The 21,433-nt window shown below is 36.0% G+C and overlaps 1 protein-coding gene across 11 annotated transcripts in view; it reads left to right on the forward strand.

Moving 5' to 3' along the window:
- ADAM22 (ADAM metallopeptidase domain 22) overlaps window positions 1–21,433 on the forward strand; it is a 184,737-nt gene that overhangs the window by 125,736 nt on the left and 37,568 nt on the right. For all 11 annotated transcript variants that reach the window (XM_087821144.1, XM_087821141.1, XM_087821142.1 and 8 more), the window contains exons 10-21: window positions 294–365; window positions 1,196–1,362; window positions 2,771–2,855; window positions 3,896–3,986; window positions 5,471–5,522; window positions 10,796–10,895; window positions 11,802–11,873; window positions 12,103–12,195; window positions 16,122–16,202; window positions 18,919–18,969; window positions 19,181–19,244; window positions 20,834–20,939. In XM_087821144.1, coding sequence (XP_087677270.1) covers window positions 294–365; window positions 1,196–1,362; window positions 2,771–2,855; window positions 3,896–3,986; window positions 5,471–5,522; window positions 10,796–10,895; window positions 11,802–11,873; window positions 12,103–12,195; window positions 16,122–16,202; window positions 18,919–18,969; window positions 19,181–19,244; window positions 20,834–20,939 — 1,034 coding nt within the window. The remainder of the gene's footprint in view (window positions 1–293; window positions 366–1,195; window positions 1,363–2,770; window positions 2,856–3,895; window positions 3,987–5,470; window positions 5,523–10,795; window positions 10,896–11,801; window positions 11,874–12,102; window positions 12,196–16,121; window positions 16,203–18,918; window positions 18,970–19,180; window positions 19,245–20,833; window positions 20,940–21,433) is intronic.

Raw genomic sequence — 21,433 nt, forward strand, 5'->3', positions numbered from 1 at the left:
ACTTTCATATATTTTATTCATTTTGAATAACAATCTAGCGATAGAAATAAGCTTGTGAAATGAATGGAATGAGGGTTTTTCCCCCCCATCTCACAGATGAGTAAACTGAGGCCTCCAACTTTTAAGAGCCTTTTTTTAGACTACACAGCATATGAAGGACTAGGTCTTAATTCTTACATTTTTTTTTTTACAAAAAACCGTAGAGACCTTTCCATTACGCCATATTTTCTCTGCTGAAGTGATTATTTGCTAATGACTTTGAAAGCCCTTCACTTGTTGTCTTTTGCTTTCAGTTTAAAAAACACCGGCTTTCAGTTGTACATACCAATACGTATGCGAAGTCTGTGGTGAACATGGCCGACTTAGTAAGTATCACCCCGATTCAGTGTTGCCAGAGAGGAGCTGTATCTCTTGATCGCTGGTAGAAAGATAATATGGTTCTTACATTTTTCACTAGTCTGAGTTACACTTCAGCCGAGGTGTCCCACGCATCCCTGGTGACCTTGCAGTTGACTCTGTTGACTTTGATATCTGGCTGGGAAGGTGATAAAAGGAAGTGGCCAGAGTTACCCACGGATTGATGCCTGACATTTCTTCCTGTATTTTTCACATTGGAAAAGAAAAGGTTGGGTCCTAGGCCCTAACAAAGATACTCACCAGTGGAAAAGCAGTGCAAGAGTTGCCTTTTTCAAAAGAGTGCCTGGTGCTGTGGGAATTCTGCAACTAAATGATCCTACTGTACCTACTCTCCAGATCTTCCCCTGACAAGACAGTGCCAGCACCTCTCCGCGAGTTGAATCAGGGACAGGCAGGTGGTATAGAAATCACTTCCTTGGGGAGCCTTCATTGTTCCAGTTTTGCTAGGGGGACTCAAGGATGGGTGAACTCTGTCTAGGTGCCAGAGGACGGCCTCAGGGAGAGCCTTGAATAGGTTGCAAACACTTATTAGAACGTGATCTTCTGTTTCTCACTAGTGCAGTCTTTGGGTATTACTTGGTAAACAGTTGATTCTGTGTTACTCAAGGGAAATGCATGTAAATTAGAAAATAATCATCGTCCTTAGAAACAGTGAAATTTCTTACATTAACTAAAACTCAAGGTCCTTGTTTCCGTAAATGGAAATTTGTAATCCTATTCATAACACGTTTGATTTTACCACATGGACAGCTGGTGTGTTCATTTTGTTATATACTAGATATATAAAGACCAACTTAAGACAAGGATAGTATTGGTTGCCATGGAAACCTGGGCAGCTGACAACAAGTTTGCCATATCCGAAAATCCACTGATCACCCTACGTGAGTTTATGAAATACAGGAGGGATTTCATCAAAGAGAAAAGTGATGCAGTTCACCTTTTTTCGTACGTAACTTTTGAAATGATTTATTACTATTTTTGGTTCCGTGTTGAATGCTCTATGACTCGTGACTGAGATGTATCCTTTCTACTGCATAATGCAATTAGGATTCGACAGGGAAGATACACTTGGAAGAAGTTTTAAAGTATAAATTGTTTGAAATTGGCATGAAAATTTAAGATGTTTAATTTTGAGTTATTTTATTATTGCATGCATATTTCATTTAAATTTTCAAGAGATTTAATCAAAGAATTTACTGAGTAGAAGTACTGTTAATGCTCATAAAGAGAATTTTTAACTGATTAATCATACTCTTTAAAGTTGCTGTCTTTTAAATGTTAATGTTATCTTTGTTTCTGATTTGAGGTGAGAGCTTAGTATTTCCAGAGTTTTATCTTTTATTTTTCTCATTCTTACAGGGTTTTTTAAAGTAACATGCATACTTGATGTAATAGCAAGTTATATATAATAGCATTTAAAAAACCTATCACCTGAAGTTAGAGCTTTTGTTGAAGGAAGTTATAAATAGAAGTAAAAGTATATTTGGGGTAACTTTTTATTCTTACATAATTTCAAACTTATGGAAAAGTTGCAAGAATACTACAGAGAAGCCCCTATGCTTTCACCCAGATTCATCAGTCGTTTACACTTTGCCCCATTTGTTTTATGATTTCTTTCCCTTCACCCTTCCTATCCCCTTTTCTTCCTTTCATCCATCTATCAATTTCTTTTTCCTGAACCATTTGAGAGTAACTTGGAGACATTTACTGGTAAATACTTTAGATATTTTCTTATATAAACTGTACTAAATTATTAAAACCAGATAATTTAACATTGATATAATATGTTATCTCTAGTCTATATTCACATTTTACCAGTTGTCTCAATAATGTCTTTTAGAGCCAATTCTCTCCCCACCTCAAATCGAGGATCCAGTGCAGGACCACACATTGCATTAACTGTCATGTCTCTTTAGTCTTTAATTTGAGAGATTTTCTTCGCCTTTCTTTGTTTATTTTGAACTTAACATTTTTGAAGAGTATAGGCCAGTTATTTTATAGAACATCTCTCAGTGTGGGACTATTTTCTCGTTATGAGATTCAAGTTATGCATTTTTGGCAGAAATACCACAGTAGTGATTTTGTATCCTCTCAGAGTACATCATATTAGTAATTCTTTTCTAATAGGTGTAGCTCTCTTGAAGGTACTTAGTGATGATGTGGGGAGACATCCCCCAGAACTTTTTTCTTTGGTTATGTGTGTGAGCAATTTTCACATTTCTTCCTTACTTCAGGAATATATAGTACACAAATGTTATGTGCATGGGGAAAATAATGTAATAAATTAATAATGAGAGGTGTTATGATATTTGAACTGTGAACAGTAAGTATTTTTCATTTCCTTTTCTGAAAGGGGAAGTCAATTTGAGAGTAGCCGGAGCGGGGCAGCTTATATTGGTGGGATTTGCTCGTTGCTGAAAGGAGGAGGCGTGAATGAAGTAGGTGTGAACATCTGTACTGTACAAAGTGGTGTGATGGCTGAAAATGTTCTCCTAATATTTAAGAGATAATTTCTTAGTATCCCACATTCTCCACATGTTGGGTTGTTTTGTTAATACCGTTATGGTTACTGTAAATGATCAAAAGACAGAATAGGGAAATAATAGAAGATATTATTTAATAATTCTGTTCATAGTCTACTTAGAATAATTTCCAGATTTAGCTATTTACAGATTATATAGAGAAAATATTTACTTTTACCTTCATGGACAATAAGGTCTTGTTCATTACTTTGATTTTCCGGAGAATTGAGAAATTCCCTGAATTGCTCGGCTTACTACCAAAAACCCAACTGGAAATTTTCTTCCTTCTTTGATACTTGGCAGATTTTTGAAGAGAAAAATAAACCAGGCTTTCAAAGGGTTCCTTCTACGCCTAAGGCACTAAGCCTAATGGAAGTGATCTAAAAGAAAAATACTTGAATCATTGGGACACTGTATATTGAAAAAAATTTCCCTAGAAAAAAATATCCCTAGGTCTTCTCAAGTTTCTTTTGGCTAAAGATCATCACCACATCCTGTTACTCAGCATTTGTTTTCTGAATCCACATTCTTTTTAGTTTGGGGAAATTTCAGGTTACAAGTGGACACACAAAGGTGAATTAGTTTCAAATAATTTACACATTTGTTATTATTTTCTGATTATCCAAAAGACTGGTTTAATTTTATGTATTACATTTTTCAGAAATGTCACTAGTGAAATTTGGACTCAGAATTAGATTTAAGTTTCCAAAACAAAAAGTTGGTGATGTCCTGGCTTCTCAGCTTCTATATGAGGCTTAATCAAACATGGATTTATTTCTTACTGCTTCTTCCCAAATGCTCAGTAGTCAGTACTAGCCATTATGTGTTTAGCCTCTGCTAAATAAAATGCTTAGAGATTACTTTTTTCCAATTATATTGTGACTTTTTCTCTGACCCATCTTAAATAAAAAATAATTTGCATTTACATGTATTTTTCTTTTGTTTTTGTTTTTCAGTTTGGGAAAACTGACTTAATGGCAGTTACACTTGCCCAGTCATTAGCCCATAATATTGGTATTATCTCAGACAAAAGAAAGTTAGCAAGTGGTAAGTTAAAGTACATGTATGGTTCAGTTGTATTTAAAGTAGACTCTGTAAAATATTTTGGAGAGTGACATTCTTTAATTCAGTTGCTTGATCAAAAGAGTTTGGATGATAATATAAGATAAACAACCAGGGCACAAAACATTCTTTTCAAAAGTACTACAAGGTTATATTTATATTACAGATGAAAATTTCTCCATGTGTTATAAACACTTAAAGCTATGTGATGATAAATGTTTGAATCTAACATAAAAAAGGACAAAATAAGCTCAGTTAGGTAATTTTAAATGGTTTAATAAAGAATCCTAGGCCTACCAGTCATGGCTCAGTGGTTGAGCATCAGCCTAAGATCCAGGAGATCGAGGTTCGATTCCCGGTCAGGGCACATGCCCCAGTTGCAGGCTCGATCCCCAGTCGGGGGCGTGCAGGAGGCAGCCGATCAGTGACTCTCTCATCATTGATGTTTCTCTCTCTCTCTCCCTCTCCCTTCCTTTCTCTGAAATCAATAAAGATATATATATAAAGAAAAAGTTTAAAAAATAAATAATAAAGAATCCTGGGCATATACGTTAAGGCATGCTGTTTTATTACGGTTTATTTAAAATATCTCTTAGTATGGCCACAGAGAATTTGTCTGCCAGGTGGGATCAGACCTGATAAAGGGCTTAGTAGATATTGACCTAGTAAAATATGCTAGGTTTAGCATCTATGAAGAATATATTTTCCCAAGTTACTTCACCAGCAGTGGTCAAACACTATGTATTACGAGTAAGTTGACCATATTTATTTAATTATTTTTAAAAACAGACATTATAAATATGATTGTTTATATTAACAATAACCGTTACCATTTATGGGATATCTATTATATGACAAATAATGGAATGCCATTATTATTTATATGTAAATACTCATTTAATCCTTTAGATATACCTGAAAGATATGAATATTAACCCCATTTTGCAGATGAGACTGGATCATAAAAGGTTAACGTCTCAAGATTACACAGATTATGTTAAATGGCAAGCTGAGGTTTTAAACCTGGGTGTTTCTGATTCTGAATCCCCTTCTGCTTGACCAGTATACATACTGCCTTCTACCACACTGCCTCGGTGCAGAGGCTTTGAACAGTGAACAGGAAATTGTAAGAATTCTTGTAAAGGGCCTTGAAACCAGGATCCTGTAGTGGTGTGTCACTATTTAATTGGTATTTCATTTTAAATGAATTCTTTAAAAATATGGCCACTTGTTCAAATATCAAAAGATTTAATTTTTGTAAAAATTATGTAATCCTGACAGGGTCAGAGTAGATTTTTGTTGTTATGCATATGCATAGAAACTTCAAATATAATGGAAATTAGAAAGCAGGTATTACTTTTTAAAAATTATATAAGGAATAGAGCTAAGATATACTTTTTAAAGTTGGAACTACTCTAATGGACCTGTTTTTACTTTGTAATAAGGCGTGTGTATTCATTTTCTCTTAGGCGAGTGTAAATGTGAGGACACGTGGTCTGGATGCATAATGGGAGACACCGGGTGAGCCACTTCTACTTGAAAATAACTCCCTTTCTCTTTCCCTGATGTGCTGCTGTTTTAGGAATATGACACTCGATAACTTAGTGCATGGAACCTCATCACAGGCATTTAGGAGGAAATCAGAAGTAGATTTTCTCAGTGGCTTTGTTTATAAAATATTTTTACAAAATAGTCTCTTATTTATGAAAACAATTGATATCAATTAAGCTAGAAGCTCGGAGACATTTTTAGCCTTGAATCTAGGCTGGAAAAGAGGAACAACTTTGTTCTTGATGGCTTACATACTAATTCCCATTCCTTTTATCTTCTTCAGTTCTAATTAAGTGGGTTATAAACAGTACTCTGCTAGTAAACTGACACCCAAAAACAAAAGCAAGAGCCCAGATCTGTAGTTTCTCAGATTTTCCGCACCTTCCACCATATGGAGAAGCCTGTGGTACAGTAGCTGGTTTCAAGCTGTCAGTGGTGGGTCACTGAACAAGGAAGGAGTGGGAGAGTTGTTTTTATACTTTCCCACCCTTCCACACTATCAGGCACTAATCTTTTATTTTTTCTAAATTCTACAACCATTCCTTTCATGCCAAACTTATCACTGCTACCTTACTTCAAACTTTTATCATCTTGTGCTCTTATTTCAATAACATCCCAGATACTCATCCAGCTTCTAGGCCCCTTCTCTCCCTTCCTGAACTCCACTTCCATCATAATTGAAAAGGCATAAAGAGTGAAAGAGTGCACACTTGTAAACTATTACCCAGATTTAAAAAATTAAGCACTGCCTACATAGTTAAATATCCCTTATGTATTCTCTCTTATTGGCCTCAGCCCCAGCTCAAGTAACCACATCCTCAAATTGGGTTCACATCATGTACAGATTCTGGTTCACATCATTCACAGATTCTTTTTTATACTTTTACTATATATATGTGTTTTTGTTGAAGTAATACACTACATTGCTTTGCATTTCAGTTTATAGGAAAGGCATCATACTATATGTATTCTTCTGTGACTTGCTTTTTTTGATCAACAGTATGTTTGTGAGATTCATCCCTGTTGATAATATGTGGCTTTGGTTCACGACTGTATACAGCATAGTTTCTCCATTATCTTCTTAATGCACCTAGATTCATGTGTCCAGCACATGAACTCCTATCATTTTCTGCTCAGGACTTTTGTTTAGTCTCCATTGTCTAAAAGATAAGGCTCCAATTTCTTCATCCAATATTTAGATGTCCGTAATCTTTATTCATCCTCACTTGCAGTCTCATTTTCCACTACTATTCATGATCAGTTTGATAACCATAATTATACATGGCTATCCAGCTTCTTAAAAATTTGCTCACTATAATTGTACATGAATTTTCAGCCTCTTTTGATTTAATATATTCTCTTCATCTAGAATTCTCATTTTTCTTTATCTAACCACATTTCTAGACATTTGAAATTTATTATAATTTTTAACTCCTGTATTATAATTTAATTCTGTATGTGCTCTGCTTCCATTCACCAATTAGTTGTTAATTTTTGAGGATTACATCTTACAATAATTTATATTTTTGTTATATCTCACACCATAATATCTTGTATAGACTTGATTTTCAATAAATATTTATTTAATTACCTTTGAATTTTGAACTCCCAAGATATGTACTGCAAGGAAAATAAATGATGGAGGGAATGTACATGCAAACATATATTTAAAATATTATTTTAAAATATCTTTGGATCAGACAGATAAAGACAAAACACCCTATGATTTCACATATATATGGAATCTAAAAGAGCAAAGTAAATGAACAAACAAAACAAAAACAGACTCATAGATACAGAGAACAAAATGATGGTTGCCAGAGGGAGGGGCGTTAGGAGGGTGGGTGAAAATGGTAAAGGGATTAAGAAGTACAAATGAGGAGTTACAGAATAGTCACAGGGATATAAATTATAGCACAGGGAATATAGTCAATAACATTGTAATAACTATGTATGGTGCCAGGTGTGTACTTGAAATATCGGGGGACCACTTTGGAAAGTAAATGATTGTCTAACCACTATGCTGTACATCTGAAATTAATACAAAATAATATTGAATGTAAACTGTACTTGAAAAATAAGTAAAATTTTTGGCTTTGTTGTTTAGTAATAAAAGGAAATTATAAAGATTCTTTCCTATAGTTATAATTTTCAACAATTAAGTTCCATGCTAGAGGTTCTTGTCTTTTAAAAGCAATTTAGTATATTATACCTGAGTATTCTGATTAACTATTAAACACAAAATTTTATAGACAGTCTGCCTAGCATTAAGCATAATGTGTAGCAAAATCAAATGGCAACACTCAAATATATATATGTGTGTATGCATACATATATATACACATACATACATACATACATATATATATGTGTATATATATATATATATATATAGTTCTTTGCTTTGTACTCTTTTTACATCAAATAGATGAATGTAAGAGAAAAGCTCATTGCATAAAATGCTGTCTGGTGTGATGCTATATATAATTTGATCTGTGCCAAACATCACCTAACAGCATTAATTAGGGATATGTATTTCCGAAGGGTATATTCTCTCCTATTTCTACTTTTTGAAGATCCTCTGTAATGCTAAATGTTGGAAAGCAGTTTTTAGTTGAATACTTTCCTGTTTAAAGGTATAAAAATTAAAAATTTAAGGATGCTTTGAATATGTTACCCTACAGAAAAGTAGGTTTGGGGCAGAGCCTGGGGAGAGACATGATATCTGCTTTCAGGTATTTGAAGGACCTTGATGTGCTAGAGGAGTTAGTCTTATTTGATACAGTTAACAACAGGCTGTGACTATAGGAAGTCAGATCTGGCACAGTGAAGGTAAGAGCAAGCTATACATTTCAGCTGTTCATATATAAAAAGAGCTTCTCTGAGAGGGAAGTTTCCTGTCACTGTTAGAGAGTAGACTGAGCTCCCATCTGTGCAATGGACAGGAAGCTGGGCCAGGCTGAGACCCATGAGGGCCCTTTGCAGGACGGGGGCTGAACTAGGCTTTGACTTCTAAGGGTCCAACACTAAAAATTAGCAACTTTGTTCTTTGACAGTAGGAGCAATCTCAGGTTTTGACCACTAGAATAAAGAGGAAACTTAAAGAAAGCCCTATTTAAATTTTATAACTCTGGCAGAGATATGTAGGGTGGATTAGTGGGTGTAGTGATAAAAATATTGGCTGAGATGTAGGCATTGGAAAAAGGTAAGCAGAGCTTGAGTCTGTTGCCTTAGGCCCCTCAGCCATCCTGACATACTCTGAACAAACAAGACAAACAGATAAAAACTCATAGACACAGACAACTGTGTGGTGGTTACCAGAGGGAAAGGCGGGGTGTGGAGGTAGAAGAGGGTAAAGGGGGTCAAATATATGGTGATGGAGGGAGACTTGACTTTGGGTGGTGAACACACAATGCAATATACAGGTGATGGATTACAGAATTGTACACCTGAAACCTGTATAATTTTATTAACCAGTGTCACCCCAATAAATTCAATACAATTTAATAAAAGAAAAAGGAAGTGATATATGTATGAAAAATTTTAAATGAAGAATAAATTATATGACTTGTTAGGAAAGTGAAGTGAATTAATGTAGTTCAGTCAGCTTAAAGCCACACAAGTTTTATTTGGAGAGTTTGATGTGAAACACTTGAAAAATAAGTTTAGGGTAAATAATCATTGCAGATTTCATTAATTGATTCACAAAGCATTAGCCACTATGCTAGCTGGAAGTAGGGATATGAACAAACATAGTCCTTGCAGAGTAGTGGGAGACTTTATAAAACTATTATCTTAATTGTATTTTCACTACCATAAAAGCTCAGTGTGAAACAGTTTTTGAAAAACAGAGAAAGTAAAATTTTTTATCACTTTTTTTCTCACTATCCAGTGATAACCATGGCTGATGTGACAATAAACAATATTAAAATAATGTTTAAAGTCAGTATTTTTTCTCTCTCCATTTTTTTTTTTTTAAATTTATTTTTGGAGAGAAGAAGGGAGAGGGGGAGAGAAAGAAAAACGTCCATGTGAGAGTGAAACATCAGTTGGCTCTCTCCTGCACTACTCCTACTAGGGATCGAGCCCACAACCCAGACATGTGCCCTGACAGGGAATTGAACTGGCAACCCCTTGGTACACGGGACAGCACCCAGCCAACTGAGCCACACTGGTCAGGGCCCATTTTTATTGTTTTTTTAATAAACTTTGGATCTTGTTGTATATATAAGTGTTTATTCACTTTTTACTTAACATTATATAGTCAGCATTTTTCTGAGTCTTTATTCTTGAACACCATGATTATTAATCAGTACATGGTAATCTATTTTATTAATATGTCACAGTTTAGTTTTCTTAATATTGAGCATATAGGTTATTTTCATGTTATTTGCTATTATTGTACACAAAGCTAATTATTTCCTCAAGAAAAATTTCTAAAAGAGTTACTAGATTGAAGATGTTTCTCATTTTAAAGATTCTTAACATATATTGCCAAATTGCTCTGTAGTCAAGTTTCTTTTTCTGTTGACCCTTTATTATTTATTTGACATATATATATATATTTTGTTATTTGAAACAATCTGGAACTTGAAAATTTGCAAGAAGAGTAACAAAGAACCTTTTGTCTTTGAATCGTAAGTTGCTAACTTGGTGCCTCATCACTGCAAACATCTGAGTGTGCATTTCTACAAACAAGGACATCCTCCTACAGAAACACAGTACAACCAATAAAATCATACAATTCTTAGTCCTCATTTAACACTGGCTGTGTTTCAGAATATCATTTCAGAAAAGGTTCAGAATCAGGCATCACGTTTTTATGTCTCTTTAGCCTCCATCAGTCTAGAACAGTTCCTACCTGTCTTTGACTTTCGTGACCTTGACTCATTTGTAGATCAATGCTTTGCAGCTTGGGTTCCAGCCCAATTGTAATATTTAGGAAATACTTATTCTGAAATAAATTATTCCTCTCTTTGATTGAAATTACAGGTGTGTGTGTTTCCTTTGAATACGTATGCAAACAATGAATAACCCATCCATCATCACCATTGGTCACCAAATGAAGAATTTAGAAATATACTGGTTGAATAAAACCTTTAGGGATTGAATGCAAATATTGTACATAAGTGGAATTTATATTTCATTTTGGGGCAAATGTATAATATTAACAATTTTAAGAGTAATATACAAACAAGGGAGAAAAAAATTGTACCCAGCTATTATTTTCTTCTGTCTTACAGCTATTATCTCCCTAAGAAGTTCACCCAGTGTAATATCGAAGAGTACCATGACTTCCTGAATAGTGGAGGTGGTGCCTGCCTTTTCAACAAACCTTCTAAGGTAATAAGTGTGATCAGAGTTATTAGTTATTAATCTTTCTAAAGTATAATAAACAAATTTTTCAGCTGTTGGATCTCATAAGAGAGAGCTTTTCAACTTACCTTATATGTACATATTCTAGATTTGCCAAGTATTTGCATTTCCAAGTCAGCTTTAATCTTGAGCTTTTGGGGCTTTTCTGATGGGAATAGAAAGCAGATAGAAGTAAGAGTTTTTGCTTTCTGAAAAATTTTCATTTTATTTTTATATGGCCAAATGATGATTCAGGGACAGCTTACAAAAATGTTTTCATTTTGTCTTTCTTTTTCATTGTCTTGATGAGTCCCCACCCCCACCCCATTGTTTGTTAATCCTCACAGGAGGATATTTTTTCCATTTTTTTTTTTTTTTAAGAGTGTGGAAGGGAGGGAGAAAGGGAAGGGGAGGGGAGAGCGAGATAGAGGGAGAGAGAGATTGATGTGAGAGAGACACATTGATTGGTTGCATCCCACAGGCCCTGCTACTGGGACCAGGGATTGGACCTGCAACCCAGGTACATGACCTTGACCAGAAATCGAACCCAAGACTCTTGAATGCGCAGGTTGATTCTCTAACCACTGTAACCACTGAGCCACATTGGCTAGCCACATCTTTTATTTTGATGGCATTTATCAGACTCTACTTAGTATGTATGTTATATCGGTAAATATGATTAAATTTGACATGGAAACAATATTAGACGCTCCTGTTCTAAAAGTTCCCAGTTCTAAAGTTATAGAAAGTCATGCTTTCTGTTTAGGAAAACAAAAAGTATATTTCGGAATAACTGACAGATATACCAGAAGCATAGGTGTGGCAATAGGTCTCTTTGAGGTCTTCGATATTGATTTGTCTATATTTTAATTCCCTTTTTGGTTTCCATCTCAGCTCCTTGATCCTCCTGAGTGTGGTAATGGCTTCATTGAAACCGGAGAGGAGTGTGACTGTGGGACCCCGGCAGTAAGTCTCTGGGTGTTTGATGATTTTTTTTTTTTAGGTTCTTCAGGGTCATTCCAGGTCCACACACTAAGATGGACATACAGAGCAGGGGTTATGCCTGGAAATTTTATAAGATTTGTGGAAGAAAGATTATCATTGAGAGGTTGTACATTTATTTTAGAAAATAGCCTGTTACGTTCAGGAAAATCACACCCTCTTCTGATGTTATGAAAATGTTTATATTCCTTAGGAATGTGTCCTTGAAGGAGCAGAGTGTTGTAAGAAGTGCACCTTGACTCAAGACTCTCAGTGCAGTGATGGTCTTTGTTGTAAAAAGTGCAAGGTAAGTAAATGCTGATTCATAACCAACGGACAGAAAAGAGGACATATTTGATTACGTTGTTAAGGCCAGTAAATATAATCTAATAAGAGTAGTATCTAACATATACTAGTGACTAAATGCCCAGTGCTTTACAGGATCCTCACAAAATCTTGTGAGGTGTGGTAACTATTTTTATTCCCACTTAACAGATGAGAACACTGAGGCTTGTAATGGTTAAATAGTTTGCCCAGGGCCTTACACCAAGTAAGGCAGGGAGCTAGGGCCTAAAACCTTTATAATTCCCAGAGTTTGTCCTCTTACTACTGCGGCCTCCCTGAGGAGTGTGCACATTAAATGAAAACAGGTGTTGAATCTTTGAATGATGTTTTCCCTTTCTTGTAAAGCTAAGTGGATATTCAGTAGACCTTTCTTTTCTTGCTGCTCAGCTTGGTTTATCTCTTGCACCAGCTGTTGAGGGGGCAAAGGGAATACTTCTAGACATGATAGCACCTTACATGTAATGTGCAAGAGAGTTTAATACGCATCTTTAAACACATTACCTATTTTCATCCCGCCAATAGCGTCCTCATACCTGTCTCCCAATATTTAAACCTTTCCATCGAGACTAACGGTTGAGGCTTATCTTTTCCGAAGAAATCTATTGCTTTTTTCTGTTCTCATATAAAGTCTCGTACAATAGTCTACATTATTTTTGAGGTTGACTATGTCTTGCATTCTGTACATTTTATGGAAGCAGAGCCAGGGACTTACACAATAATTGGTGCGGGTTCTTAGTAAACATTTGTTGAATGAATGAATAAATATGCTCAGCAGTCTCTCACTGATTATTTGCTGATTACTCATTACAGTTAAGAGAGGGTGGAATGTGAACCAAGTATCTACTAAGTGCCAAAAATAGTGCTAAGGACTTTTAGTGTATATTGTCTTATGTCTGGATTTCTCAGTGCTGGCGCTATTGACATTTTTGGCTAGATAATTCTTTGTTGTGAGGCTGTGTCTTATTTAATGTAGAATATTTAGCAGCATCCCTGATTTCTGCTTACCAGATGCATATACAATCTCTCCCAGTTGTGACAACCAAAAATGTCTCCAGACATTGCCAGATGTCCCCTTGGGGGCAAATTCACTCCTGGTTGATGCTGCTATGCTACATAATGCTCTCAATCACACTTTTCTGGTGTTATTATCCAGATTTTTTCACTTGAGCCATCCCAGCCTCAAGGAAGTGAAATAACTGGCGTAGCTCATTCAGCCAGTAAGGAATAAATGTGCAGTCACATCCCAGATCTGCTGGCAGTGATTTTGTTGTTTCCCCGTTACCACTACGTCTCTGGCAGCTTTTTAAGACAAGCAAGGCATTGGCAGAGATCTCTGAAAGCACTCTTTAAAAAGGAAGATGAAACCAAATGTGAAACAGACATTCTTTCGTTTTGGCTGCCTCAGCTGTTTATTCTGTCAGCTTTTCTAACTGCCATAACAGGGGATCCCCAATCTCTTATTTTAATTCTCAGTGTTTTAAGTCTGCCCATAGATAAGATGCATTTAGTTAGGCCATTTTTCTTTGATTTATAGATTTTGGATCTTTGTGATATAATCCTTTCAAGGAACAAGCTAAAAATAATAAAATGAAAACACATACAATATAGTCGCATATTAACCATCCCACAGATAAGTTCCAGCTGTACCAGCCAAGTAACGGTCTTTCTCTACCCCATACCCCCACCCTGGGCTCCTGGAGAAGCCAGAGGCAAGATAGTGAATGGAGGGGGGAAATAGAAGAACAAGAAGAGAAGTTGTGTGTATCTCTACTTTTTCTACATATGTTTATAATAATGTGTCCATAAGTTAGAGTTGGCAAACATTTTCTGTAAAGGGCCAGAGAGTAAATAGTGTAGGCTTTGTGGGTCATAGGTTTCTGCCTCAGTTACTTAACTCTGCCTTTGAAAGCAGCCATCAAAAATACAGAAGCCAATGGGCATGGCTATGTTCCAATAAAACTTTATTTATAAAAACAAGTGGTGATCTGCTCATCAGTAGGTGAGTGGATAAAAAAACTGTGGTACATTTACACAATGGAATACTATGCAGCTATAAAAAAGAAGGATCTTTTCCCCTTTGCAACAGCATGAATGGACCTGGAGATGATTATGCTAAGTGAAATAAGCCAGTCAGAGAAAGACAAACATCACATGATCTTACTTATATGCGGAATCTAATGAACAAAATAAACTGACCAACAAAATAGATCCAGAGACATGGATGCATGGAACAGACTGACATATCTCAGAGGGGAGTAGCGTGGGGGAACGGAAAGAGATTAACCAAAGAACTTATATGCATATATGCATAACCCATGGACACAGACAATAGTGTGGTGAAGGCCTGGGGTGGGGCGGGGTGGGGTGGAGGAGGCAAATGCTGGGAGAAAGGGGGATATCTATAATACTGTCAACAACAAAAAAACTAGTGTCCAGATTTTCCCTCAAGCCATCATTTGTGGACCTCTGCTGTAAAATATTGCTCATATACTTATTTATTATTTTTCTTCTTTCATTAATGTATGTGTTCCAGGAGGGCAGGGACTTGGGTTGATTTATTTATTGCTATATCCCAGCACTTAAAGCAAGTCTTCCTTCGCTGTGCTTTCTCTCAGGAATCTCTGGAAGTTTTTGAACATTTATACTCTCATATAAACTCTACCTTAAATCTGCTCATATTTCTACCTCAGTGTTCTAAAAGTGTGGTTTGCCCCAGTTCCTAGGAGGAAGAGAGCCAGAGTATATGAAATTAAATGATTCGGCTTATTTCCTTATTTTTATGGCCTATTTAGCCCCATTAAAATGGTTTCATTGAAGCAGGAATCTTGTGTTTTGTTCTCAGTTGAGTCCTCCAGTGGCTAGAAAGTGCCTGGCACATTTTAAGTGGCTAGTAAATACTTGACGAATGAATGAATGAATGAACATAGTTTTTGTTTGGATTCTCTAAAAAGTATGTTGAAATGCTGATTGGAGTTGGCAGTATACTGTTCATGTTCCATGAACAACAGGAAACTCAATTGTCTGGAGGGTTATAGGCAAGAGAGGAAAGTTAGTGTGTGTGTGTGTGTGTGTGTGTGCATACCAAATACTGTGTGTGTTTCGGTGAGCAGAGATCAAAGCATAGAAGGGTCCAGCCCTAAATATTAACATTTTGGAGAAGGAAAGTAAATGGGATTGAAGAGGAAAGGAGAAAGATGAAAACTTTTTGTGTCTCCTTTGTTATAATGAATACTCTTGCAATTGATAAATCCAGTGAGCTTAAAAAAATATTTATACTACTCTCATACTTACAAGAAATATTTGAAGTGGTTGAAAACAGAAAAAAACAAACAAACAACCCTTTCATATGTGGGTACAAATTATAGAAAATTAGGAAAGATTAAAGACCAAGCTATAAATCTTTGTAAAAATGAGGCAGGAAAGAAGGGAAGCATGAGAGGAAATAGTTTTGCCAGAAAATCTAACTTTTGCAATTTAGCCCAAAATGTAACTTTAAATTCTTGGCAGAAAAGGCAAAAAAGAGTAATATGATAAAAGTGCCAGTGAGAAGGAAGGGCGAAGAGTAAATCCAAGAGCCATTTGGGAGGAATAATTCCTAGAACTTGGACTGACTCATCCTTCTGATAAGATGCATCATCAAGCACTGTCCTATTTGCCACAGTACCTTAGGGATTATGGGTGATGACTGTGCAAATTACTCCATACACAAGAAACTCTCTCTGAAAAGTATTAAATTAACATTTCATTCAACAACTGGTTTTCACAGACTACCATCTTAAATAGTTCAAGATATTCCTATCCCAAAAATATTCATTTTGCTTTTTTAAAGATGATAATGTGAGACATTTTTCTTCAGCAGTTTTACACATTGATTTTTGTTCATTTCAGTTTCAGCCTATGGGGACTGTGTGCCGAGAAGCAGTAAATGATTGTGATATTCGTGAAATATGCTCAGGAAATTCAAGCCAGGTAATTTATAGAATAATTACTCTACACAGGTTGGGAAAGCAGGCATATCTTCAGTGCACTGACCCCCCCAGATGATAGGGAAATGGACAAGATGCTCATGTCTCTCTTTCATACAAATTCTCAGGTCTCTTTTTATTTACTTTTCAGGAATTTAAGTTTCAGCAAAGCTTGAGCAGATGTCCAGCATAATTTTGTCCTCACATTGAACGAAGCCAAGACTGCAGGCGTGCCTTTTTTGTTTTAAGTAGAATAAAATTCATTAGCTTTTTGTCTGTTTAGTGAAGGAGGAAACAAGACTCTCTTCAGCTTTGTGAAACAGGAGTCAGCTAAGGCAGAGAGGCCCCCAGAGCATTGGGTTCTGAGAAGCAGCTTGTTTCTCTGTCTTGACTCATTTATCCGAGATAGCTTGCATCGCCACAGTCATTAATAGCTGGAATTTAACATTCTTTAGTTGTAAATAGAGAAGATAGGGACATTGATCAACTTTGACGAGGGTTCCCAGGTTTCACAGGGTCGGTGTATGTACAGGTAATGCAGGACCAGGAAAATGACCACGCAAGATACAAATACAGTCACAGTAGTCAACGGAAGAAACTGCAGTTGTTTTGTGATCTTTTAAAAAGGTTGTCAGGCTCTTAAAAACTCTCTTACTATTTGTTTTAAATAAATCTGGAAATGAAAAGTAACTAATATTTAGCACACTAACTTAAAACAGAAACATTAAGAATTAAAGTGTTTTATTTCTTTGTAAAAAACTTACCAGGAATAGTGCCACCTTCTTGTAAACCTTAGGATGCACAGTGAACATCTTTTCCTTGCATTGTTGAATTTTCATACTCCATTCTAAGTTTGGATCAGCTTTCAGCATTGTGTCCTTTGTGCTTTCAATGTCATGAACTGTCTCCAAGAGATGCGAAGATGTGGATGCGAAGTTTTTTGCTGAACAGCACGATCAACATTCCCATAGTCAGCAATTTTTTCCTATAACTCCGTTTACATTCAATTAGAATTTCACTTCGTGTCATCACTTTTTGTTTTATTGCTGCATTTTCATCTTTATTGGCCAGTTCCCTCTTTTGATTATCCAGTTTTGTAAAATGCTATCACCTAAAGACAGAGAGGCAACCCAACTACACACCTTGTTGTCCGTGCGTGAACTGAATAAACTGATGGCGAGTGACCAGCACTCAGAGGCTTTGACAGCGTGACAAGTTAGGCCGTTCAACTGTTACTTACCTAGTGATCAGTCAGCGGAGGAGCTAGTAGCAAAGTTTGTGCTTTATGCACTTCCTCAGTTAATATATTATGGTAACTGAAATTGGAACTGTTTTTTGGGTTACTGGTATTTAACAAAAACCGTAATAACTGAAGTTCATGCATATTGAGGCCGTGTGAAGCTAGGTCTGCCTGCGTATTTTTTTCCTGTGGGGAAGAGGGATTCAGGAGTGGTATATCTATGTTAACCATTAAAAATACTTTATTTTAAAGATAGTCATCCTAAGAGACTAAATATTTTTCATGTGAAAGTATTTTTTCCTTTCTTATTATCTAATTAGCATTGCGTTTCCAAGCTAATACTTAGTGTTGATGGTGATACAGTGAAATGATGGATGTGCAAAGATATTCTTGTTGCATTAGTTGTAAGAGCACAAATTGGAGATAAAGCACATCCTTGAATAATGGTGTTTTGTTCAACATCATTTTTTTATATAACATTGATGAGATTATTTCAATTAGTCTATGGTAAAATTGGTTTCATTATACATTGTTTCACTTCAAGTTACATATACTATCAAGGACATTAAGTAAGGACTTACTGCATTTATAAGTGAATATTTTAGTACATTGGTCATATGATGTTAGCTCAATGCAATTTATTATAGCCATTAAAAATGATACCTACAGAAAAGTTTATTATGATGAGGAAATTTATAAGTAAAGGGAAGAAGCAGAATATAAAATAGTATCTATACTTTGATTATACCTATGTTTAAAAATATCAAAACTTGTAGAAAAAGGTAGAGAAAAAAATGTACCAAAATGTAAAAAATAGTTGTCTTTGAGTGGTGGGCATATGAGAAACTTTTGTCCTTCGTTTTAATTTTGCTGTTTCACATATATGTAACTTTTCTCAAATGAGTATATAATTACTATAATGTTAGAAAAATGTATAATAATTTTAAAAATTACATAGGAATGCTTTGGAATTTTCTGCACTTGCTACAAGGTAAAAATGGGGACATGCTCTAAAGCATCTCTTTTTCTAACATGCGCAAAGTACACTTCTGCCTGGGAGTCATTTTGAGTGTAAGGGCTGTGTTGCTTCTCATGGTAAAAAAGAAGAAATATAGTTTCTGCTCCGTCTATGCTGGTATCCCCCGTGCTTTTGTATTGTGCTCTTGTTTTTCTTGCCCTGAGGAATAGTGAATCTGTATAAAGCAAGATGCTCTTAAATTTTACCATTAGCTGAGTCAGTTCTTTCTCTTTGCTGCTGTGTGATCAACTGTTTTTGCTTCTGATAAATCAATGTTTTTAGGGGAAAGGGCATCAATTATTGTATTTTCTTTTGCTCCCTCTTCTTTGTTTTTATTTTCAGATATTTTAAGACACTAAACATATTCTCAGACTCTATTTTGAAAATGAAAACATGAAAGGGGTTAGCTCATCCTGATAGTTCGCTGTGCATTTGGTTCAGAGTTCTCTCTTCTTTTCCTAGTGTGCCCCAAATATTCATAAAATGGATGGATATTCATGTGATGGTGTTCAGGTAGGTTAGTTCATCTTTACCTAAATTTTTCATGAAAGAAATACTGAAATCTTGTCAAAGTAGGGATATCAAGTTAAATGTTTTGTAATCAATTCTGAAGATAAAAGTCCTTTATAATACTCATCTGCTAGTTCTCCTGGTTACATTTACTTTGCAGTTATCTGCCGTCAGCAGACATTGTGTTGCTCATAGATGTGCTTTTCTATTTTAGGGGATTTGCTTTGGAGGAAGATGCAAAACCAGGGATAGACAATGCAAATACGTCTGGGGGCAAAGTAAGTAAATAGTGTGGCTTGATCATTTCAGGGTGTGATATCAGCCCAAGGGACATGTGAGTGGGAAATACATTTTCAGTCTCTTTAAGAGAGAGGGATTCTTAAAACCACCACACGTCTTAGCAAGGGCACTTTTGTGGAAATTAGAGAAGGGCACCTCTGAGAAGACACAGCCCGACACATCTTGGGTAGTTGGCAGTGCCTTTGGATGAGACAGAAGGTGCCTTCACTGCCAGGCAGGTGAAGTCCGTGCCAGGTGTGCAGCTTGGAGAACGGAACAAACCTGGATTTCAGCTCCACTTACACTCTCCACAGCTGAGTGTCCTGAAGCAAAACCTGTACAACCATATGGGCTGGACGTGGACCCTGGTAGGGCACTGGAGCATTGGAACTGTAGCATTTTCGCTGGAGTTGTTTTTTCTTAAACTCCAGCTGGCTTTCTACTTATTTCTACCTTCTGCTGAGGTTGCTCTGCCATATCAGAGAGAAATTTTAATGTTATTTCCTTCAAAGTTTGTCATATTTTCACAGGGAATTATATAACAAGTATATCTAAAACATATTATTGAAGTTATATGTTTATATTTAAAAATAGATTTAAATGTTGTGTTTCTCCAGAAGTATTAGAAGTACTCTTTTCTGAAAGTAGTTTTTTGTTTTAAACTCTTTCAGAAGACAATTATCACTAAAGATAATGAGAATCCTGAATTATCACAAACTGGCTACAATCCTTTCGGGAGAGGAAGTGTGTTCCCTCTTTTGAGCAATTAGAGAAACATTGGAACGGGGGGAAATTTAGTCCTACAGTTGGTACTCTGAACAAAGAGAATTTTGTTTCCCCACTTGAGAATAACAAAAAAAAGAAAAAAAGAAAATATCAACATAATTATTATTACTTTTAAAGATATAAGCCAACAGTCATCTTTTGATTAGTTTGCAAGAATCATTCTGATCTAATTCTTGGATAACTTCATCAACCAATCCTGGCTTTAGCAAACGTAAGATGACAAAGATGCTGACATGACTTCAAATGTTACTTGACTCTCAGAGATTTGGCATGAATTCAAGTATTTCTAAAAGCAGAATGAAAATGTGTGTAGTTGTCTTTTTGATAGCTGTTAATAATTGGTAAACAAAGTAAAATTATACCAGTGTTTCTTGAATCATTTATTCTGGTGCCTGACTATTTTAATAAAGTTGTCTTTATGATTAATGAAAGTTGCGGAGTGAGCAATTTGTGCTTTATATTCTGTACTGAGATTAAAGTGTGGAGTATTTATCCAAGGAAGCATTTGGTAGCATCTTTGCCTAATTACTGGCCAAATTCTAAGGAGTGTGGTTTTTGGAACCTAGAGCCTGAATCCTATCAAAGATCTAATAGATTTGTTTTCCAAATTTCAAATGAGCAGTCATGAAAAATTTACATGAGCCATAGATGTCTATTGTATAGGAAAACTTGTGAACCAGGGGCACAATTTTGGAATTGACAGCATTGTAGTGAAGGAGTCCTTAACTGGCTATTTCCCTGGCGGCAAACATTTTGAGCAGCTCACATGTTATATCTGATAGAAAACTCTATTGTGCTGCAGAGGTGATGGCATCCGACAGATACTGCTATGAGAAACTGAATATCGAAGGGACCGAGAAGGGCAACTGTGGGAAAAATAAAGACACGTGGATACAGTGCAACAAACGGTGAGATGGATAAGTCAGCCCCGAGTTGATCCCTTAGTTAATTACAAACACTACTTTTTAAGCCACCAGGACATACCTGTTTTCTGCATCCCATGAAGCACTGTGCTGCCTTTCATCTCTTCCCACTGTTCCAGCATCATCTTTACGGAAGGCTCCCAAATCTTAACATGTACACTCACCTCTCTTCTAAGGCCCAGGTCATGCTTATAGCTGCCTCAGGACTTTCTTACCTAGAAGACATCTGCGAGCATCTCAGAAGCAAAAAAATTAAAGCCACCAGAATATATACTCAATGAACTGGCTCTGACTTTTCTAAACTACTGTATTTCCCAAAGGTCTTAATATCTCACTGTCCCTCTGATTAGAAGCCTCAGAAGATGATGCTGGACTCCACCTTCTCTCTGGCAAATTGTCCAAATGCAAATCATGTCCTTTCTTCCCTTTTACTCCCTACCATTTGTCTTGAATCCATCCCTTCATTTCCATTCCTTTTG

Source organism: Miniopterus natalensis, chromosome 10, assembly GCF_054644295.1.
Source record: "Miniopterus natalensis isolate mMinNat1 chromosome 10, mMinNat1.hap1, whole genome shotgun sequence".
In the NCBI taxonomy this organism is placed as follows: domain Eukaryota; kingdom Metazoa; phylum Chordata; class Mammalia; order Chiroptera; family Miniopteridae; genus Miniopterus; species Miniopterus natalensis.